Source organism: Panicum virgatum, chromosome 2K (assembly GCF_016808335.1).
Source record: "Panicum virgatum strain AP13 chromosome 2K, P.virgatum_v5, whole genome shotgun sequence".
Taxonomy (NCBI): domain Eukaryota; kingdom Viridiplantae; phylum Streptophyta; class Magnoliopsida; order Poales; family Poaceae; genus Panicum; species Panicum virgatum.
The window spans coordinates 43,009,042-43,027,643 of NC_053137.1; the positions used below are offsets into that span (position 1 = coordinate 43,009,042).

The 18,602-nt window shown below is 46.7% G+C and overlaps 2 protein-coding genes and 1 long non-coding RNA gene across 5 annotated transcripts; all 3 read right to left on the minus strand.

Annotated features, from left to right (window-relative positions):
• Positions 1-1,143: 1,143 nt before the first annotated feature.
• LOC120678497 (cytochrome P450 81Q32-like) lies at positions 1,144-9,203 on the minus strand. Of its 3 annotated transcripts, XM_039959724.1 has the most exons (3): positions 8,165-9,203; positions 6,642-7,000; positions 1,144-1,511 (listed from the first exon to the last, which is right to left on the minus strand). In XM_039959724.1, exons 1-3 carry the CDS (start codon positions 9,089-9,091, stop codon positions 1,427-1,429), a joined length of 1,371 nt encoding a protein of 456 aa, XP_039815658.1. In that variant the 5' UTR covers positions 9,092-9,203; the 3' UTR covers positions 1,144-1,426. The 3 variants fall into 3 exon arrangements, with proteins under 3 accessions (XP_039815658.1, XP_039815667.1, XP_039815647.1); XM_039959733.1 differs by lacking the exon at positions 6,642-7,000; XM_039959713.1 differs by lacking the exon at positions 1,144-1,511 and having other exon boundaries at positions 6,314-7,000.
• A 6,842-nt stretch (positions 9,204-16,045) lies between these two features.
• Positions 16,046-16,505, minus strand: LOC120678508. Its single transcript, XR_005676614.1, has 3 exons — positions 16,424-16,505; positions 16,228-16,346; positions 16,046-16,136 (listed from the first exon to the last, which is right to left on the minus strand). It is a non-coding gene; the product is annotated as an uncharacterized LOC120678508 (long non-coding RNA).
• Positions 16,506-16,608: 103 nt separating this feature from the next.
• LOC120695328 lies at positions 16,609-18,295 on the minus strand. Its single transcript, XM_039978607.1, has 3 exons — positions 17,755-18,295; positions 16,704-17,650; positions 16,609-16,617 (listed from the first exon to the last, which is right to left on the minus strand). The coding sequence occupies exons 1-3, from the start codon at positions 18,293-18,295 to the stop codon at positions 16,609-16,611; spliced, it is 1,497 nt and encodes a 498-aa protein (XP_039834541.1).
• Positions 18,296-18,602: the final 307 nt, after the last annotated feature.

Below are 18,602 nucleotides of genomic sequence, written 5' to 3' on the forward strand. Positions count from 1 at the left end.
AGCTTTTACCTCTGGATTTGGATCAATTGATGAATAAGAACTTGGATCAATTGTTGAAGAAGAATAAATATATTACTTCGCAATGACGCTTTTTGTATGTTATCTATCTTTCCATTTATATTTTCATGTATCTTTTGAACTGTGAGTTTGTGGACGTCTATACTTAAAACTCGGCCCGGGTTCGACTCAATCCTGGTTCCGCCACTGGGTAGGCCTACCGCCCCGCCACCGGGCGGCGGGTACTTGCCGCCCGGCTGCCGGGCGGTAGGCTCCCCCAGAGGCCAAAATGTGATTAAAAATAAATTTTATTTACATTAAGGTCCCTACCACCCTGTAGGAGGGCGGCAGGGGCCGGCCGCCCCGCAGCCGGGCGGTAGGGGTATAAATCTGTAAATTATGAAAAACGCGGAAGGCGGTCTGCCCCTTCCTGTCTCATTTTTTTAAGGTCTTCCCCCTGTTCATGTCTACAACACTGTGAGAAAAACTAATTATTTGTGATTTGTTGGCACACCCTTGAAGTTTGTATTTCTTAGTAGTAATAAAAAATCTTCGTTCATGAAAGAAAAGCTCAGATATATTGTTTGGGCATGTATCTTTGTTTGGGTAGGCCTAGGGGCGGATGCACACCCCGGGCCACCCGGGCCGTGGCCCGGGGTTCGGCCCAAATTTTTTTTATTTTACAGTAGCTTTTACCTCTGGATTTGGATCAATTGCTGAATAAGAACTTGGATCAATTGTTGAAGAAGAATAAATATATTACTTCGCAATGACGCTTTTTGTATGTTATCTATCTTTCCATTTATATTTTCATGTATCTTTTGAACTGTGAGTTTGTGGACGTCTATACTTAAAACTCGGCCCGGGTTCGACTCAATCCTGGTTCCGCCACTGGGTAGGCCTACCGCCCCGCCACCGGGCGGCGGGTACTTGCCGCCCGGCTGCCGGGCGGTAGGCTCCCCCAGAGGCCAAAATGTGATTAAAAATAAATTTTATTTACATTAAGGTCCCTACCACCCTGTAGGAGGGCGGCAGGGGCCGGCCGCCCCGCAGCCGGGCGGTAGGGGTATAAATCTGTAAATTATGAAATCGAAAATATATTTCTGTAAAAAATGATTTTGAAAAATATAAAAATAAAAAATGCACTATTTCAATTTTGCAAATGGGGCCGGGTTTACACAGTTGGGCTAAATGGTTATGCCTATATAAAACAAACACGAACAAGAATCGACCCCACAACTCTACTGAATCCCCGAAAGAAGATGAGCAACAGAAGCGCGGGGTTCATACAAGGCCTCCAAAGGCACCTCTTTCGGCAAGGTTAGGCCAGAGGCCCAGAGCCCTCAGCCATGTCCACAAGATCCTCCCCAACTCTTTCCCAATCGAAGCACTGGATCATAGTTCCAAGAGCAAGGCCGACCATCTGCATTCACAAGTTCTCTGCCGGACATCGTCGCCTTCCCATGCCAAACGGGATGAACATCTTGCCTTCATCACTCTTCACATTCTGAAACCTACGAAAGTGAAAGGCACATTATGCTACATGGCACCAAAATAGCATTTCTATAATATATTGTTAGCAACTCTCACGGATCTGGGAGAGGAAGGGATCGGAGGGAGAACGGAGGAGGAGTTCGGAGGACAGGTTCATCCATTCATCCGAGTGTTCATGTTCTTGTTTTCCCAGTTGAACCCCTCGTCGCCATCTACTTGTACTCAAGCAACAGACAACGCACGCACACACGCCGCTTACACGGGCCGGCTCCACTCCGGGCCCGACACACGCACGCTTGGCTCTCTGGGCCGAGAAGACCGACGAGGCCCAACTGATGGGGTACCTGGGGTAGTAACATCCCCCCTGATGAGGAACCGCTTGTCCCCAAGCGGGTGCTGCTGGGAAACGCTGGCGCAGAGCTTCCAAGTCCTCCCATGTAGCCAGCGATGGAGGCCACCCCGACCATTTGATCAAGGCTTGCTGAACTTGGTGAACGCCCTTGGTGAGGAGACGCTTGGAGAGTATCTGTTCAGGGAACTGTAAAGCAACATCTGGGTCAGGTAGAGAAGGGGAAACCTGGGTGTCGGCAGAGAGCGCCTTCTTGAGCTGGGAAACGTGGAACACGTCGTGGATAGCAGCTGACTGGGGCAGCAGTAAACGATAGGCCACAGGACCAACTTTACCGATGATGGAGAAAGGGCCGAAGTACTTGAAGGCCAGCTTCTGGTTAGCACGAGGGGCCAACGAGGACTGTACATACGGCTGTAGCTTGAGGTACACAGAATCACCCATGGCAAAAGAACGTTCAGACCTTTTCTTATCCGCCTGCATCTTCATGCGGTTCTGCGCGTGGAACAAGTGTTGCTGGAGGAGACGGTTCATGAGCTGCCGATGCTGAACCCAATCTGCAACATCTGGTGATGTGGGCTGACCAGGAATGGTCAAGCCCAAGCTCCGGGGAGTGTATCCATATAGGGCCTCGAAAGGAGAGCAACCAATGGCGGAGTGAGCAGAGGTATTGTACCAAAATTCTGCAGAGCTGAGCCAATCGCACCACTTGGATGGGCAAGAGTGAACAAAACAACGAAGGAAGGTCTCAAGACATTGGTTGACCCGTTCGGTCTGGCCGTCGGTCTGGGGGTGGTAACTTGTGCTCATGCGCAGAGAGACCCAGGTCAACCTGAAAAGCTCTTGCCAAAAAGCGCTGGTGAAGACCCGATCGCGATCAGAGACAATAGACTCAGGCAGGCCGTGCAGCTTGTATATGTGATCAAAAAAGATCCTAGCAATGCTGGCAGCTGTAAAGGGATGAGAAAGAGCGATGAAGTGGCTATACTTTGTGAACTTGTCGACGACTACAAGGACACAAGAGTGGCCCTGAGACTTGGGGAGCCCTTCGATGAAATCGAGTGATATGATTTGCCATGCCTGAGAAGGGACTGGTAAGGGTTGGAGAAGGCCCGGGTACTTAGCACGATCGGGTTTTGCCTGTTGGCAGATGGAACACTGAGCCACAAATGACTTGACCGCAGACTTCATTGCAGGCCATGCAAATAGCTATTTGATTCTTCGATAAGTCACGGGGAACCCGGAATGGCCGCCAGCTGGTGAGGCGTGCAAGGCAGACAGGATCTGAAGCTGTAACTCCTTGTTATTGCCCAGCCAAATTCTCTTTTTATAGCGGAGGAGACCATCTTGTAGAGAAAAATGGGGAACGGAAACCGGATCAACTGTCAGCTTGGACAGTAAGGTTTGTGACGCTGAATCCAGGTCATAACCTTGAACAATTGCAGAAGTCCACGAAGGAATAGCAGAGGAAGCGGCTAGGTAGACCTGGGCAGAAACATGTGGCCGCCGGGACAGGGCGTCGGCTGCACGATTATCAGAGCCCCGCTTGTACACAATCTTGTATTGGAGGCCCAGTAATTTAGTGAAAACCCGCTGCTGCCACGGAGTGTTCAGTCGCTGATCAGATAGATGAGTCAAGCTGTGCTGGTCGGTATAGATGGTGAACTCTACGTGTTGCAGGAAGGATCGCCACTGCTCCACCGCGAGTAAAATTGCCAGGTATTCCTTTTCGTAGGTGGAGAGGCCAGCAGACTTGGGGCCGAGAGGTTTGCTAATGTAGGCAATGGGGTGGCCAGCTTGTAACAGAACTGCACCCACTCCGTTGCCACAAGCATCAGTCTCCAAGGCAAAGGGTTTATTGAAATCTGGCGCGGCCAAGACCGGAGCTGAACTCAAGGCGGCTTTCAGAGCATCAAAAGCTGCTTGGTGAGCAGGGGTCCAAACATACAACACATGTTTCTTGAGTAAGTCCGTGAGGGGACGGGCAATAACAGCAAAATGACGAACGAACTTCCGGTAGTAACCGGCCAGGCCCAGAAAGCTGCGAAGGTCCTTGACATTGGTTTGGGGGGGGGGGCAGGAAACCATGTCCTGCACCTTCCTAGAATCTGTGGAAATGCCCTCTGCGCTGATAATATGGCCCAGGTAGGATATTTGACGCTGGGCAAAAGAGCACTTAGATAACTTGACACACCAATGATCCTGAGAGAGCAGCTGAAGGACCTCCCTGAGATGGACCAGATGTTGGGCAAATGAGTGACTGTAAACTAGAATATCATCGAAGAAAACCAAGACACATTTACGAAGCAATGGCTTGAGGGTACAGTTCATAGCCCCTTGGAAGGATGCAGGAGCTCCACATAAACCGAATGACATGACCCTGAACTCGAAATGGCCAAAGTGTGTCTGAAAGGCCGTCTTGAACTCTTCACCGGCCTTCATGCGAATCTGATGGAAACCGGAGTTAAGGTCGAGTGTGCAAAACCAGGAAGCGCCAGCAAGTTCGTCCACCAGTTCGTCAAAAATGGGTATAGGAAACTTGCCACGGATGGTCAGGGCGTTAAGGTGCCGGTAGTCAACACAAGGGCGCCAGGAACTGTCCTTCTTCTTAACCAACAAGAGTGGAGAGGAAAACGGATTGCTGCTCGGTTGGATGAGTCCTTTGTCCAGCATATCTTGCACCTGATGCTCGATTTCATCCTTGAGAGCCGGAGGATAACGATAGGGGCGTGTATAAACCGGCTTGGCGCCCGCAACCAAAGGAATAGCATGATCACAAGCTCGCTGGGGAGGAAGGCCATCAACTGGAGCAAACACAGAAGCAAATTCAGACATAACCTCGAATACCTCAGGCTGAATGGAAGAGGACATGTTTGCCAACTGATCAGCCACTGATACGGTGAAGATCTGCACCAATGTGAGAGGGGGAACTTGATGGAGAATGCCCTGCAGCAGGATGGTAGAATTTTGATATGGAATAGATAACCATTTCAATTTCCAATGTACCTTCATCGGGCTAAAAGATTCTAGCCAATCCATCCCCAAAATCAAATCGAAGTGCTGGAGCGGCAGGATCCGCAGGTCTGAAGAAAAGTGGTAGTTCTGAATCTTCCAAACAACAGCAGGTAAATGAGTAGAGCAGAGCATAACATTGCCATTGGCCACTTGTACTGAAATTGCATCAGATAACTTTTGAACCCCCGGCAACTGAGCAGCGACAGCAAAACTGAGAAAGGAATGTGAACTGCCCGAATCCACTAAAATCAGCAAAGGAATATCCAGAATAGTGCCCTCAAAATGCATTGTGTGGGGACCATCAGAACCGGCCAACGCTTCTGCAAATAAAGCAACGAACAACTGCCCCTCGGCTAGAGAACCCCCATGATCTGAAACAGCCTCTGTATGTGGCGGGGAGAGGTCAGCGTCAAGATTTGATACCTGGAGCAAGTCGATGAGTTCCTGCACCACGTGGAGCTGAACGGACGGGGCACACTTGTGGCCGGGCCGCCAACGCTCAGCACACCGATCGCAGAGACCGCGGGCGCGGCGGTATGCCTTAAGCGCCGCAAATTTGTCAGCCGCTGGCTTGTCCGAGTCGATTGGATTGCCGGCCTCCGGCGCAGCGAGAGCTGACGACGGCTGCTTGTCAACGCGGGGCGGAGCCGGGAGAGGTAGTGGCATCCGAGGAGGCGGCGGTTTCCACTGAAATCCGGCCACGGGACGACGAGGGTCGCGCGGCCGTGCAGGGGAAGCCACCTCTTCCTGTAACAGGGCAAGGGAACAAGCAGTATCGAGTGTAGAAGGACGCTGAACAAGTATAGTAGCACAGATATCAGGGCGTAAACCATCTATGAAGCGAATTGTGTAGTACATGGGATCAGTAGTGTATTCATATGCTATGAGTTGATCGACCAATTCCGAGAAACTATCCACGTAATCGGCAACGGTAGTGGTTTGTTTGATGTGGTAAAGTTGACGGATCAAGGACTCTTGTTCATCACGGCCAAAGCGCTCTAAGAGCAGAGAACAGAACTCAGACCAACCCGATTGTTTCAGACGCTTGGACACTGATTGGGACCAACGTGCCGCAGGACCATCCAATTGGTTTAGCGCCAATCGGACCCAGAAATTGGAATCTACCGAGTACATCTCGAAGTAGTCCTCACATCTAGAGATCCAAAGTTTGGGATTATCGCCATCAAAGCGGTGGAAATGCAACTTGGGAAGTTTACCGAGTGAGGGATTATCGCGGGAAAAACCAGATGAGGTGGGAGGAGGGGTAGATCGAGAGCACGCACCCTTGGCCGGGATGTGGGTATGGATCAGTACCGACCCGAACCCATCATCCCGTGTAGTCGGAGCAATGCGGTGCCCAACGGGGCCGTCGGCGCCATGAGGAGCAGATGGGCGCTCCGTCGCCGACTGCGGAGATGGGAAGATGGGAGGCTCCTGGACCACGCGCTCGCGGAGGGAGCGGTCCCAGAAGCGGGTGACCTTGCCGAGCTCGAGCTTCACGTCGTCGACAGTGGCCTCGATGCGGGGACGCCATTCATCGAACACCTGAGCCGCGTCCTCCAAACGGTCAAGCCGGGTGCCCTAAGAGTGCTCGAGGTCGAGGAACCGACGGTCCCACTTCTCGTCGTGCTCGGAGAAGCCCTTGCGGAGCTCGTCGGAGAACCGCTGCTGCATCTCGTCGAGGATGATCTTGACAGCAGGATCCATGGCGCCCTGGCGACGCTGAAGCGATATATGTCTACAAACCAAGAGGAAATAAGGAATAGTTTGATGACCCAAGCAATACCTTTCAGGGATGAAGCTTTCTGGTTCATCCCATAGCTCAGGATCCCTATGGATTGCAAACGTATTCACTAACAGCATCGTCCCCTTGGTGACATGGAACCCGGCCACTGTGCAGTCCGTGGAGGATTCGTGAGGAACGAGGAGTGGTGCTGGTGGGTACAGACGAAAGGTCTCCATGATGATGCACCGAAGGTAGTGCAGCTTCGGCAGATCAGTCGCCTCGATCAGGCGTGCTGGTTGCCCTATGCATGCGTCGATCTCTTGCCGAGCTTTTTCCAGCACCGGAGGGTTGTTTAGCAAGAGCGACATAGTCCATTCGACTGTGTCTGCTGAAGTACTTGTTCCAGCTTCCAGGGAGCTCTTTAAAGAAACATAGGAAAAAGGCAGGTTGAGTACCTCCATTTGTATTTTCATTCGCTAAAACTAGAAACACACAACAATGCATGTAAAAGTTTCAAAGAAAACAAAAGGTGGAAGAGTATAAAGATCAGCGTGCAGGAAATTCTCCAAGGATGACATTTTTGCTAGAAATTCTTAAATTGTAAAGATGTGTACTATAAATCACAAAAGAAATATGTTACTCTTTCACAAAATCGGCATCTGTGATTTTTAGCAAGTAGAACTTCTTCAGAAAAAAAAAACTCTAGCAAAGCTTCTACTCTCTCCGTTCCAAATTATAAGACATCTCAAGAATCTCGGAGAGTCAAAGTAATATCAAGTTTGACCAAAATTATAGAGAAAAATATAAAAATTTATGATATCAAATTGATGTACTATGAAAATATAACTAGTAACAAATCTAATGGTACTTAGTTTATATAATTAATATCATTATTCTATTATATAAATTTGGTCAAATATAAAAAACTTTGACTCTCCAAAATTGTTGGAATGCCTTATAATTTGGAACGGAGGGAGTAACATATAGCCAAGAATTTGCTGAAGGAACAGGAAATCAACAAATAACTGTAAGTTGCAACATCTGCACACCCAACCATACTCAGCTAGTCTGCATTACTGCAAGTCTATTACATTCCATCAGAGGCAAATGTGCATTTCTGACATTGATATGGCTCGTTTCTTTTTTAACTCCAAAACCCCGGCAAAATATTGGTTTTAGCTTCCAGGACATTTGTGAGTGATAACCAGATTTTTCCACCAGATTTTGATCCCGACAAGTGGCACAAGGCATGCTTTCTATAAAGAGTCCACGTGTGACCTAGTACGACAAATATTAGTTCGGTTTTGATAAACATCAGCTGGATAAAACTCCAAAGTCTGACATGGATCCAGAGCATGATTCCAGGCAAGTTGGCTGCCATGCCGTACGTGCACGTGAGAGAGCGGCTCAGCAGGATGCATTGGAAATGAAACTACTGCATTCGAGTTAATCAGATGTAGAATTTTAATTCCAAAATCCCCGTGCACGCATTCAAATTTCAAACGAGATCGAATTTTATTCAGAAATTTCCTCAAAAAAAATTGTTTTCTGGTAGAAATGGAGTGATTATTACTCATACTCACAATGCACAAGGTACGGATGAGCTGGTCCGGGCAGGCCTCGGGGTCCTCGTTCTGCAGCGTCAGCAGCACCCCGATCATGGTCCTCCTGGCCGGCGCGCCCTTCTCCATCTCCTTCCTCTGCTCCTCGATCAGCCCCTGCAAGAACCTCGTGCGGCCCTCGCGCAGCCGCCACAGCCGCCGCCCCACCCCGCCCACGTCCAGCCACCGCGCCCACGCCGGGAGGAAGTCCCACACCGTCGACGCGCCGCCGCTCAGCTCCATCGTCTCCTCCACCATCTCCCGGAAAAACCGCGCCTCCTCGCTCACCTCCGCCGCCGCCGCCGCCTCCTCGCCGTAGTACGTCCGCGCGCACATCATCCCCATCATGGCGTTCATGAGCAGCTCGAACAGGCGCGACTTGAGCTCCACCCGCGCGCGGCCGCCCGCGGCGGCGCGGTAGACGACGAGGCCCCGCGCCATGGCCCGCGCCTCGCGCTCGTGGACGTCGGCGAACTGCTGCACCCGGAGCACGGAGAGGATGTCGGTGACGGCGATGCGGCGGACGTGGCGCCAGTAGGGCCCGTAGCTGGCGGTGCCCATGGTGGTCCAGTCGTAGGAGAGGATCCGCCCCGACGGCAGCCGCGGGCGGTCGGCGAACGCGACGTCGCGCGGGCCCAGGCACTCCTCGGCCGCCTGCGCCGACGACACGACGGCGACGCGGCGGGAGCCGAACCGGAGCCGGAAGACGGCGCCGTGGCGGGCGGCGAGGCGCGACAGGGTGCGGTGGAGGGGTTTCTTGAAGAGGTGCAGGTGGCCGACGACGGGGAGAGCGACCGGACCCGGCGGGTTCCGGCGGCGAGACCCGCGTCGTGAGGCTTGCGACGCCAACGCGAGCAGCGGTGGTAGCAGGAGGACAGCGATGACGGCGGCGGTGGTCAAGGTATCCATGGTGGATTGGGCTCAGTCACTCCGATCGGACGATCGGTCTGCTGCTTGCCTGGTGGTGCGGTTCGGACTGTGGTTGCGAAGCATCTATAGGGCTCGACATCTTATTTATTGTACGGTGGACGCTCTAATTGATTTATTTTTCTTCAAAAATCCATCGTAAGTGTTATAAAAGGGCGAACCAGAGGAAATTTGAATATGAAATGATCTGGTTTACGAAATTAGGGTTGGATAGATTATGATCTTACTCAAAAAAGAAGAAATTTTATAGGGGGGAAAAGAAAATCAATTCATTCGGGCGAGCGAGGTATGAATTTTGGAAATTCGAATATGTTGGGTTCGAAAATAAAAAACAAGGGCAATCTTGTCTTGGGCTTAATTTCCTGAACAGCTGGGCTGTTAGGAAGATAGTGGGGCCGAGAAGAGAAAGAATTTGACCTAGTTTGGTCTAGTTAGCAGGCCCAACATGTTATTCTATCGAGATAAAATACCGGCCCAAAATATCAATGTTTGGGAACAATCGGAGGTGGCTTAAATCGTTTTCGTTTCTGTGTTTCTTTACCATTTCCGTTTAGCCCCCAAACTGATAAAATCTCAAAAGGCACACTTTGTCTACTATAAAGAGTTCACTAAATCGTCAAGTGCTAATTAGCGGCTAGCAGCCAAGGTAATCAAGTTTTCTTAGCTCTATATTTTTGGCGAATTTTGCTTGGCGACCTACCGCCAAAAAACTTCTCCTTCACGGTTTTGGTGCATTTCTTGGCGGTTTTTGGCCGCCAAGGCAATTCCATTTTTGTTTAATGTAAGAGCATCTCCAAAAGTCTTCGTGTCCTTGATGAGTTAGCTAAAAAAAAAGAAACCCCATCAAAAACTGGATCCGACAGAGTTTGCATTTTCCTTAGATGGCTATCCTACTCGGTATCACCCCTCTCGCTTGACAAAGATGCCTAGCCTTTTCCGATCGCCATCACATCCTCCGTGCTCCCGACCCCACCCTCTCGCGTCGGGCCCCACCCTCGTAATTTTTTTACAGTAATACTTAGGCTCTGGTGTCCAACGCGTAAGCTAGCCATCGGACGCTACGAAGGCCACGTGACGATATCCCTTGTCCGCGCGCGGCGCACCATGCTTCTTGCATTTAGCACCACTCATCTTTGACCTCTTAACTCATGCTGCTTTCTCATCATGCTCAAGCGAACGAGCCCCAATTAGCAGAGGCGCTTTCTCATGGGGGAGCCTACTCCTCATTGAGCTCAAGCAGAGCAGACAGAAGTTGACGGCTTCGGTGGAGCCCAGGGTTAACCATTTCGGTTTCCGGTCAAATCCCGGTGTTTAACGGAAACGGAATTCCGTTCCGAAATTTCGGTAAATTTCGGCGAATTTCGTTGAATTTCGGTCGAAATTTGTTGAATTTTGAATTTGAAAACGAAATATACCGAAAAATACCAAAATTTCGGATCCCGGTAACTAGCGGAAACGAAAAATTTTCCGAAATTTCGGCTAACCCTGGTGGAGCCTCGCTCGACATATGCGAGTTGAGCACGGTGATGCCAGAGGACCGCCTGGTGATGAGAAGTGCTGGGGCATGTTGAGCAGGCGTCGTGACGCGTCGGTAACATGATGTGTACTCCAGATCCGAGGAAAACCAAGCATCGACATACACTTATCCATATCAGCATGAGTCGCACAAGGAGATGATTGCCGCATGGTCGCCAGCTGAATAGGACCGGAGGTCAACGAGGAGGGGGGAAGGTGGAGGAGGACGCAATGACAGCAGCAGGAGGATAGGTCGGCAGCGGTTTCCTGCTGGCGACGTACAACGCCATTAGCACCTTTGATGCCTTCTTGTGCATGTTGCAGAAGCATTTATACTGACGCTGCAATACTTTCAAAATTTTGTTTCACAACTTTTCTGATTTGTTGCATAAATTTTGGTGGCATGTTGCAATGCTTGGATAATTTATTCAAGTAGTTAATCATGTCAATAGTTTTTGCAAGTCTAGGAATTTGTTGCAGTAAGAATTCTTATTGAAATACGTCGGACTATATGTTTGTATTAGATGACCTTGGTATTGCAGGGTTGATTTATTGTTTCATCTATTTATTTTCAATGTTGCAACAATTGGTTTTTGATGTTATGCTTAGTGAATAGAGATGTTGCAAGTTGTTTTGTGTCATGTTATGTGTTTTTGTTTCAATTTTGCTGTTTGGAGTCGGAACGTCTGTTCCTGATCTTCACACGGCCTCTCTACTGCCCAGCGCACAATATTTAATCTGATAAGAATCGAGAAGGAAAACTGATCTGATAAGAATCGTGAAAGAAAATGAATCAGAAAGGAGAAGACCGAATGGTGGATGGTATGTCCGATGCTAGGCCCAGACTTCGGACTTCTAGGTGCTAGCAGTTTCAAAAATAATATACTACAAAATATCGAGACATGTGATTGTGCAGAATTGTGTGCAAATTTGAATGTACTCCCTAAGTTTGCCCTTATTCTAAGTTATAGTTCTTTAATTTTAACTATGTCTATAGAGAAATTTACAAAAATCCACAGGGACCATATCTTGTGAAAATCAAGGTAGCTGTATAAACGTGCAAACTTTGGATTCAGACCACACACACTTGCAAACTACTAGTAAATATGTCCGTGCGTCGCTACGGAAACCCATAAAATATAATTAGCATATGAAAATTTATATGTTATATACCATATATGTTTTATAATAACATCGTACGAGAATTGTATAATCCATATATTTTTATATATGAACCAATATATTTATATGGCTTTCCGTAGAAATACACATGCATATTTACTAGTAAGTAGATTAAGCTAAGGTTCTACCTCTAGTCAATTAGATCTAACAAGAAGTATTCCCCTTCATCAAGACCTCTAATCGTCGAACTCTCACCTAACCTTCATCTTGCCACGGAGGAGTCGTATTTAACCAAGTACAATCCAACTATCCTCACGGTTTCATTATTGAAATCTCAGTAAAGGATATTAGTTTTTTTTTTACAGATTGAAATTTCGTTACTCGTCAATCGACGACGTGGTTCGTACGATCTGAAGCGGACGTCGATCCTGGATCCTGTGTTATTTTGTTTTCGGGCCCTCACCAAAGGCTCCCACGTGCCTGTTACTTTTGTTAGCGGGTCCAAATTTGTGGTCGGTGAGACCCGTGATGGATGCTGCATTAATTATCCGGGCAACAACGTTCTCATCATTTCCCCCACCCACCCCACCCTTTCGACTTCTCAGTCAGAGCCCCCCCCAGCCCACTCTTGCGTCTGATAGAATGAAGCCAAGGGGCGGCAATGGTTCCTGGGCGGGCGCCTGCGTGATTCTGTGCCCAGATCGCCGGAGCCCCCATCGGCGACAACAACTAGTGCGAGGAGGAGGCAGCGGCTCCCTTGATTGTAAGTTACTCATCCGCGAGCTTGTCCTCTGCGATTTTCTTAGGTTTTCCACCTAGATCCCCCATGATTTTTGTGTGTGTTTCATTTATACTCCATTTCATGGATGGAGGGGGAGGGATTTGAAGGGGCACAAGGAACGCAGTGTGTGTGAGGGTTGGGGTGAGGGGATCAGCACATGCTTGTCTAGGTTTCTTCACACGACGAACTTTTTGAGATGTATTTTCATGTTTCTGTTTAGGGATTTGGGGAAGGACTCTGTGGGGGGAAGGGATTATGACTGCACGCACTTGAGGGTAAGCGCCGACCCGAAGCCTGTGTGTTGGCCGGTGAGAGCTCAGGTGAGCACGCTGCCGCGAGTCCCGCGCCGATGGGGGTGTGTGGAGCCGGCGCTAGCCAGGTAGGATGCAAGGGCTGCAAGCCACGGATTGAGACACCAGCAGGCTACGAAGGGGATGTTTTTTTGTGAACGTGTGTGAGGGAGGGGGTTGGGATTGTTTTGTGAAGGTGTGGTCGATCCTTTTGATTTGGCACACAGTTTACAGTTTTAAATTGGCTGTTGTGTGCGGATCTACTATATAGGTGTTAGGGTTTTTAGTTCATTTTTGCTTGCTCCATTTTTTTTGCAGAAGTCAGATGCATATCTAGCACCGAAAAAAAACTACCTTTTTCCCATGTTTTGGTTGTTCGTATGGAATACAGACCACAGATCGTGAACTCAGTGTATTTTAAGTCATGGATAAATGGTAATCTAGGACCTTATAGGTACTAAAAGAATAAAATATTTATGGCTCATTTTATTGTTGATGTCAGGTTCTATTTGTGTTGGCTCACCATTTCCCTCTAACCAACTCACTTTGATACAGTTTGCTTGGTGCTTCTGACTTTTTGTAACCACACATGATTTTTATTGTCTATTATATGTTTCTGTCTGTGTACACAACACGATTAGTTTTAGGTATGTTATGAATGATATCCAGTAGGGCTACTAAAGTTGGGTCATTTTGATTTCAGCCCATTGGTTGGTGGGTTACCATCGTCTAGTGTTTTAGTAGACCTTGTTTTTTTGCCTTACCATATTAAACCATTTGTCAATTATAACTTGGGTATTCTTTTCAATTAATGATCTACTTTAAGTTACAGTTCATAACTATATAACTTACATTATAAAATTTGATTATTTTTGTCATATGGGTTACTATTTGCTTCTGTCATATAGTTTGATGATTTCTAACCCTTTTATTATTCATTTTTGTTGTATGTTCATGTTGAAGAAAGATTTCTCCAACAGCTAGTGCTTCTAGTTATGCTTCTCGCTTGCCACCTAGTGCTAGCAGGTATTTGCTTTTTCATTTTTTTTCTTTTTATGATTTTTGGACAGTTGCTCTGAACTGGATATGAAATGGTGGTGGGGTGTGTGTAACAGCCCACGGGCCAAATGGGTCGGGCCGAATCCCGGGTTACTGTAGCTCGGCTACTGTAGCGACAAAAAAAACTGTGGTGCCGGAGGTTTAGTCAGGAGAGAAGGAAGCCCAGACCAGCTTAAATACCAGGCCCAGGGTAGTTGAATAACTCCGGTTGCAACCTTTTGCGCGAAGCGAGGACGAAAGCGCAAGAGAGTTATTTAGTAGGTGTGATTTACTCAATGTGCAGAGTAGATCTTAGCCGTTATCCCGGGTCGGGTCGTTACAGTGGTATCAGAGCCGATTCTCGCGGTTTCACGCCACATATGGGCATAAGTGTGCGGGCATGAGCACGGGTGCGTGGTCGCAGATGCCACCGGCATGTGGGCGGGCGCGTGTGGGCACAGATGCGCGGGCATCGAGGATGCGCCGGCACTGGACGCACGGACGTGGCACAGGGACCGTTGGCACTGGACGCACGGACGTGATACATGGGACCGTTAGCACTAGACGTATGTGACGTGGCCAAGAGAGGAGATCCTGGTGGTATTTAGGTTGGTCTGGTACTCGACGAGGACGTCGAGTCCTAAGGGGGGGTGATTGTAACAGCCCACGGGCTAGATGGGCCGGGCCGAATCCCGGGGGGGTTACTGTAGCTCGGCTACTGTAGCACCGAAAAAATACTGTGGCGTCGGAGGTTTAGTCCCATACTGAGGAGAGAAGGAAACCCAGACCAGCTTAAATACCAGGCCCAGGGTAGTTGAATAGCTCTGGTTGCAACCTTTTGCGCGAAGCGAGGATGAAAGCGCAAGAGAGTTATTTAGCAGGTGTGATTTACTCAACGTGCAGAGTAGATCTTAGTCGTTATCTCGGGTCGGGTCGTTACAGTGTGTCTGTGGGAGGAGGGTGTTGGGGGATCCTAAATGATTTTATGATATCTTTTATGTTATACTCACTCCGTTCCAAATTATAGGTCGTATGACTTTTTCAACCCCAAGTTTGACCACTCGTCTTATTCAAAAAATTGTGCGAAATATCACTTCTTTCATTGTGGCTTGCTTTATCAATATAAGTATTTCAAGAAGGAATTAAATTTGATTATGTTTGCACAAATTTTTTGAATAAGACGAGTGGTCAAACTTGATGTCAAAAAAGTCAAACGACCTATAATTTAGAACGGAGGGAGTAACTTTTAGCACCTTATCATAAGATGGACATCTGATTCTTGTGTTTGTTGCCTCATGGGTGGCATTAGTTGAACTCAATGTTAAAAAAAAGCGCTAGTCGGTTTCTAGGCGGTGACCCACAGCCTAGAGCTTAGGCGAGCCTAGGCGAGTCTAGCCGTTTTTCTAGGTGTTTTGCCAAATATGCAAATTATATAAACATAGTAGCTGAATAACAATATTAGCTGAATAATCATAGTAGCTGATCCAGGACATACCTTAGTTGATGCAAAAGTGATGTTCCTACATACCAATTCAAGTGGTCTGCAACCATAGCAACTAAAATATGAACCATATGAACAGTTCTGCAGTTAGATATCAGTAATACAAGGGATAGAAAAACTGAAAAACATACTAGCAAGCAAGGAAGATACTTATCTAAATTATCTCAGCCATCTCCCATCCATGAGACCATATCAGCAGCAAGGAATAAACAAGATGGACAGCAGTACAAATTTTACCACACAAGTTGGACATCAGTGCATTAAAAAAACAGTCACACAACAGGTCATAAGTTTAAGACACATAGTTCACATGAATGCATCAGAAATCAGAAAACATAAAACATGAAATGATAAAGCCCCAGTGCCATATCTTCTTCAATAGGGTTCCACATCATCATCCTCATCATCTTGAAACTCTTCTTCTTGAAACTCTTCTTCTTCGGAGTCAAATTCTTCTCCTTCATACAACTCTCTCACTCTTGCACTTCTGCGCAGCTCAAGTTGTTCCTCTGCTCCCACTGCCTCTCCAATAACAGACCAAGGTACCCCTGTACCTTCCATCTCCTCATCTTCTTCATCTCTATAGATAACAAGTGCACACTCATCTCCATCCTCATACAGAAAACCTTGAGCTTCTGTTGTTTCACTAGACAAGAGAACATCACTGATCCTCTTTGCCTTAATCTTTTCTTTCTTATTAATCAGCTTGGTGTTGAATTGAATAAATGCCAATTTGTTGAGGCGAGTTGTAGTAAGCCTATTTCTCTTCTTAGTGTGTATCTATAAATTCAAAATGAGAGCATTTTCAGTTCTGCATATTAATTGTAATGTTGCTGAAATGTTGACACTAGATAGGTTCATAGGTACTAACCATTTCAAACCCGCTCCAATTTCTTTCACAACCAGAAGAGCTTGATGTCAAAGATAAAAACCTTGTAGCCATCTTCTGTAAAGCTGGTGTTTCAGTTCCATACAACCGCCACCAAGATGCTGAAATAAATGAAAACAACTCTTTTAGTTAGCAGTTAAAGCAATCTTGTTAGATGACAAGTCCTTGCAAGCTTTACCTGGGTTGTAATCAAAGTTTTGACAAGTCCTTGCAAGCTTCTTACTAAATGATCCTTCTCTATTCTGAAGCTTCCTTAGTTCAATGTTGACAGCCCGATCTTGCTTATCCTCATCATGATGATAAAAAGTCTCCACACAATTGATAAATCCTTCTATTATTGTGGCATCATCAAAGATTGATGGGTCACCATAACTATAGTATGTATTGAGCAAATAAGGAGTCAAATGCAATGGAGAATCAAGTCTTCCTTTCATCTTCTTCTCAATAATAGCAATGACATCCTTGTAATGGGATTCAACATTTCCAAAGGCCTCTTTGATCTCTCTCTTTGGCTTTAGTAGTTCTCCAAATAAGAAACCCATGGATGGCTTCACATCCCCATCAACCAAACGGAGAATTTTGACCAATGGCTCAAAAACACTAATTGTTAGCTTGACATCCTTCCAAAAGGTTGGATTCAATATAATAGCAGTGGCATCTTTTCCTTTCTTTGATTTCACTTCCATCAATGTGTCCCACCTACTATGAACCACCATCTTTCTTAGCTGGTCCTTCTTCTCTTGCATGCTGTTCAAAGTGAGGAAGGCTGAAGCAAACCTAGTCACTCCTGGCCTAATTATCTCTTTCCCCTCTGTGAAGTGTCTCAAGCACTCCAATGTTCTTGTGTGTCCATAGACAAATATGGTGAATGCCTTTGCTCGGTCAATCACCTTCTTGAACCGAGCCATGTTGCTAATTCCTTGGAGCATCAAGTTGATTGTGTGAGTTGCACAAGAGGTCCAAAAGATCTGTGGTCTCTTCTCAAGCAATAGCTTCTTTGCTCCCATGTTGTTAGAAGCATTATCTGTCACTACTTGCACCACATTATCCGGACCAATATCTTCAATTGCTTTGTCCACTAGTTCAAAGATGACTTCACTTGTGTGTGACACATCTGACATCTCTTTTGAGCTGATAAAACTGGTTCCATCAGCACAATTAGTGCACAGGTTCATTATGCTTCTCCTCTTCCTATCTGACCAAGCATCAGTCATAATAGAGCACCCACTCTTCACCTTCTCAGCTTCACGTTCTTGCAGCAAACTCTTGGTTCTTGCATATTCTTCTTCCAGCAATTTCTCTCGCAGATCATACTGAGATGGAGGTTCAAATCCAGCTCCAAACTGTCCAATTGCTTCACACATTTGCTTGAACTCATCATTGTCACATGCATTGAATGGTATTGCTGCCAATGTTACAAAAAAAAAGAGGCATCAGTGTTCAATACAGGCATAATAGCATCTAATGAATTCTGAAATGTAATTATAGAATAGTAAACTTGAAAATTACCATGTGTATAGACCCATCTTGCAATATATTTATGCACCTCATGTGTTCTTTCTTTCAAAAGTTCCTTGTTCAGCTTCTGTTGCTTCAAAGATTCACTTTTTGTTGCTTTAGGGTCAATGGCACGTACCCATTTGTCCATGGGTCCTAATTTGTGAGGCTCTGAACTTCCAACACAAGTCACTTCCTCTTCCTCTCTACCTCCAACCCGAGAAATATTCACCTCCTCTCTAAGTTCTAGCTCACGGATAGTTTTCTCCTCCCTCTTCCTTTTTGCTTCATCTAGTGATTTTTTGCAATTGGCTTTAGCCTCATCTATGTTGTCCCTGTATTTCCTCACATTCTTTCCTTCATGGGCCACATGTTGCTTCAACCGATAAATCCCTCCTTGAAAGACCCTGTCACAAAATTTGCACTTCACCTTGTCCTTGTTGTTAGCATCAACAAGAACCCCATATTCCCATCCCACATCATCTGAATTCCTTCGCAAGACATTGGCTCCCTCAGTTTCAGTTGCAGCTGCAGCCTCCTCTGGTGTCGACATCCTACTAGTATACAAGCCAAGAATATAATTTCAGGGTTGAATGACCGCATGAGCAAGTAACAAGTGACATCTACAAGCCTAGAATATAGGGATTCATGAACTTAATCTATGCTGCATATATACTAATACTAGTATACTCAGTTTCAGAAAGACTGTAAATTAATATTAGAAAAATAACTAGTCGCATTTTTGCAAATTGCAGTAATATGCTTTTGTAATATTTTTACTTATTTTAGAAAAATAACTAGTCGCATTGAATATATTAATATTATTGAAGAATTTATATCTTTTTATTTCCTTCTTTTTG

Excerpts from the sequence above, each read along its gene's own strand:
- LOC120678497 (XM_039959713.1), bottom strand. The coding sequence starts at position 9,091 with ATGGATACCTTGACCACCGCCGCCGTCATCGCTGTCCTCCTGCTACCA. Across the intron at positions 7,001-8,164 it reads TCATCCGTACCTTGTGCATT|AGCTCCCTGGAAGCTGGAAC; the intron begins GTGAGTATGAGT and ends GTTTCTTTAAAG.
- LOC120695328 (XM_039978607.1), bottom strand. The coding sequence starts at position 18,295 with ATGTCGACACCAGAGGAGGCTGCAGCTGCAACTGAAACTGAGGGAGCC. Across the intron at positions 17,651-17,754 it reads AAGATGGGTCTATACACATG|CAATACCATTCAATGCATGT; the intron begins GTAATTTTCAAG and ends TAACATTGGCAG.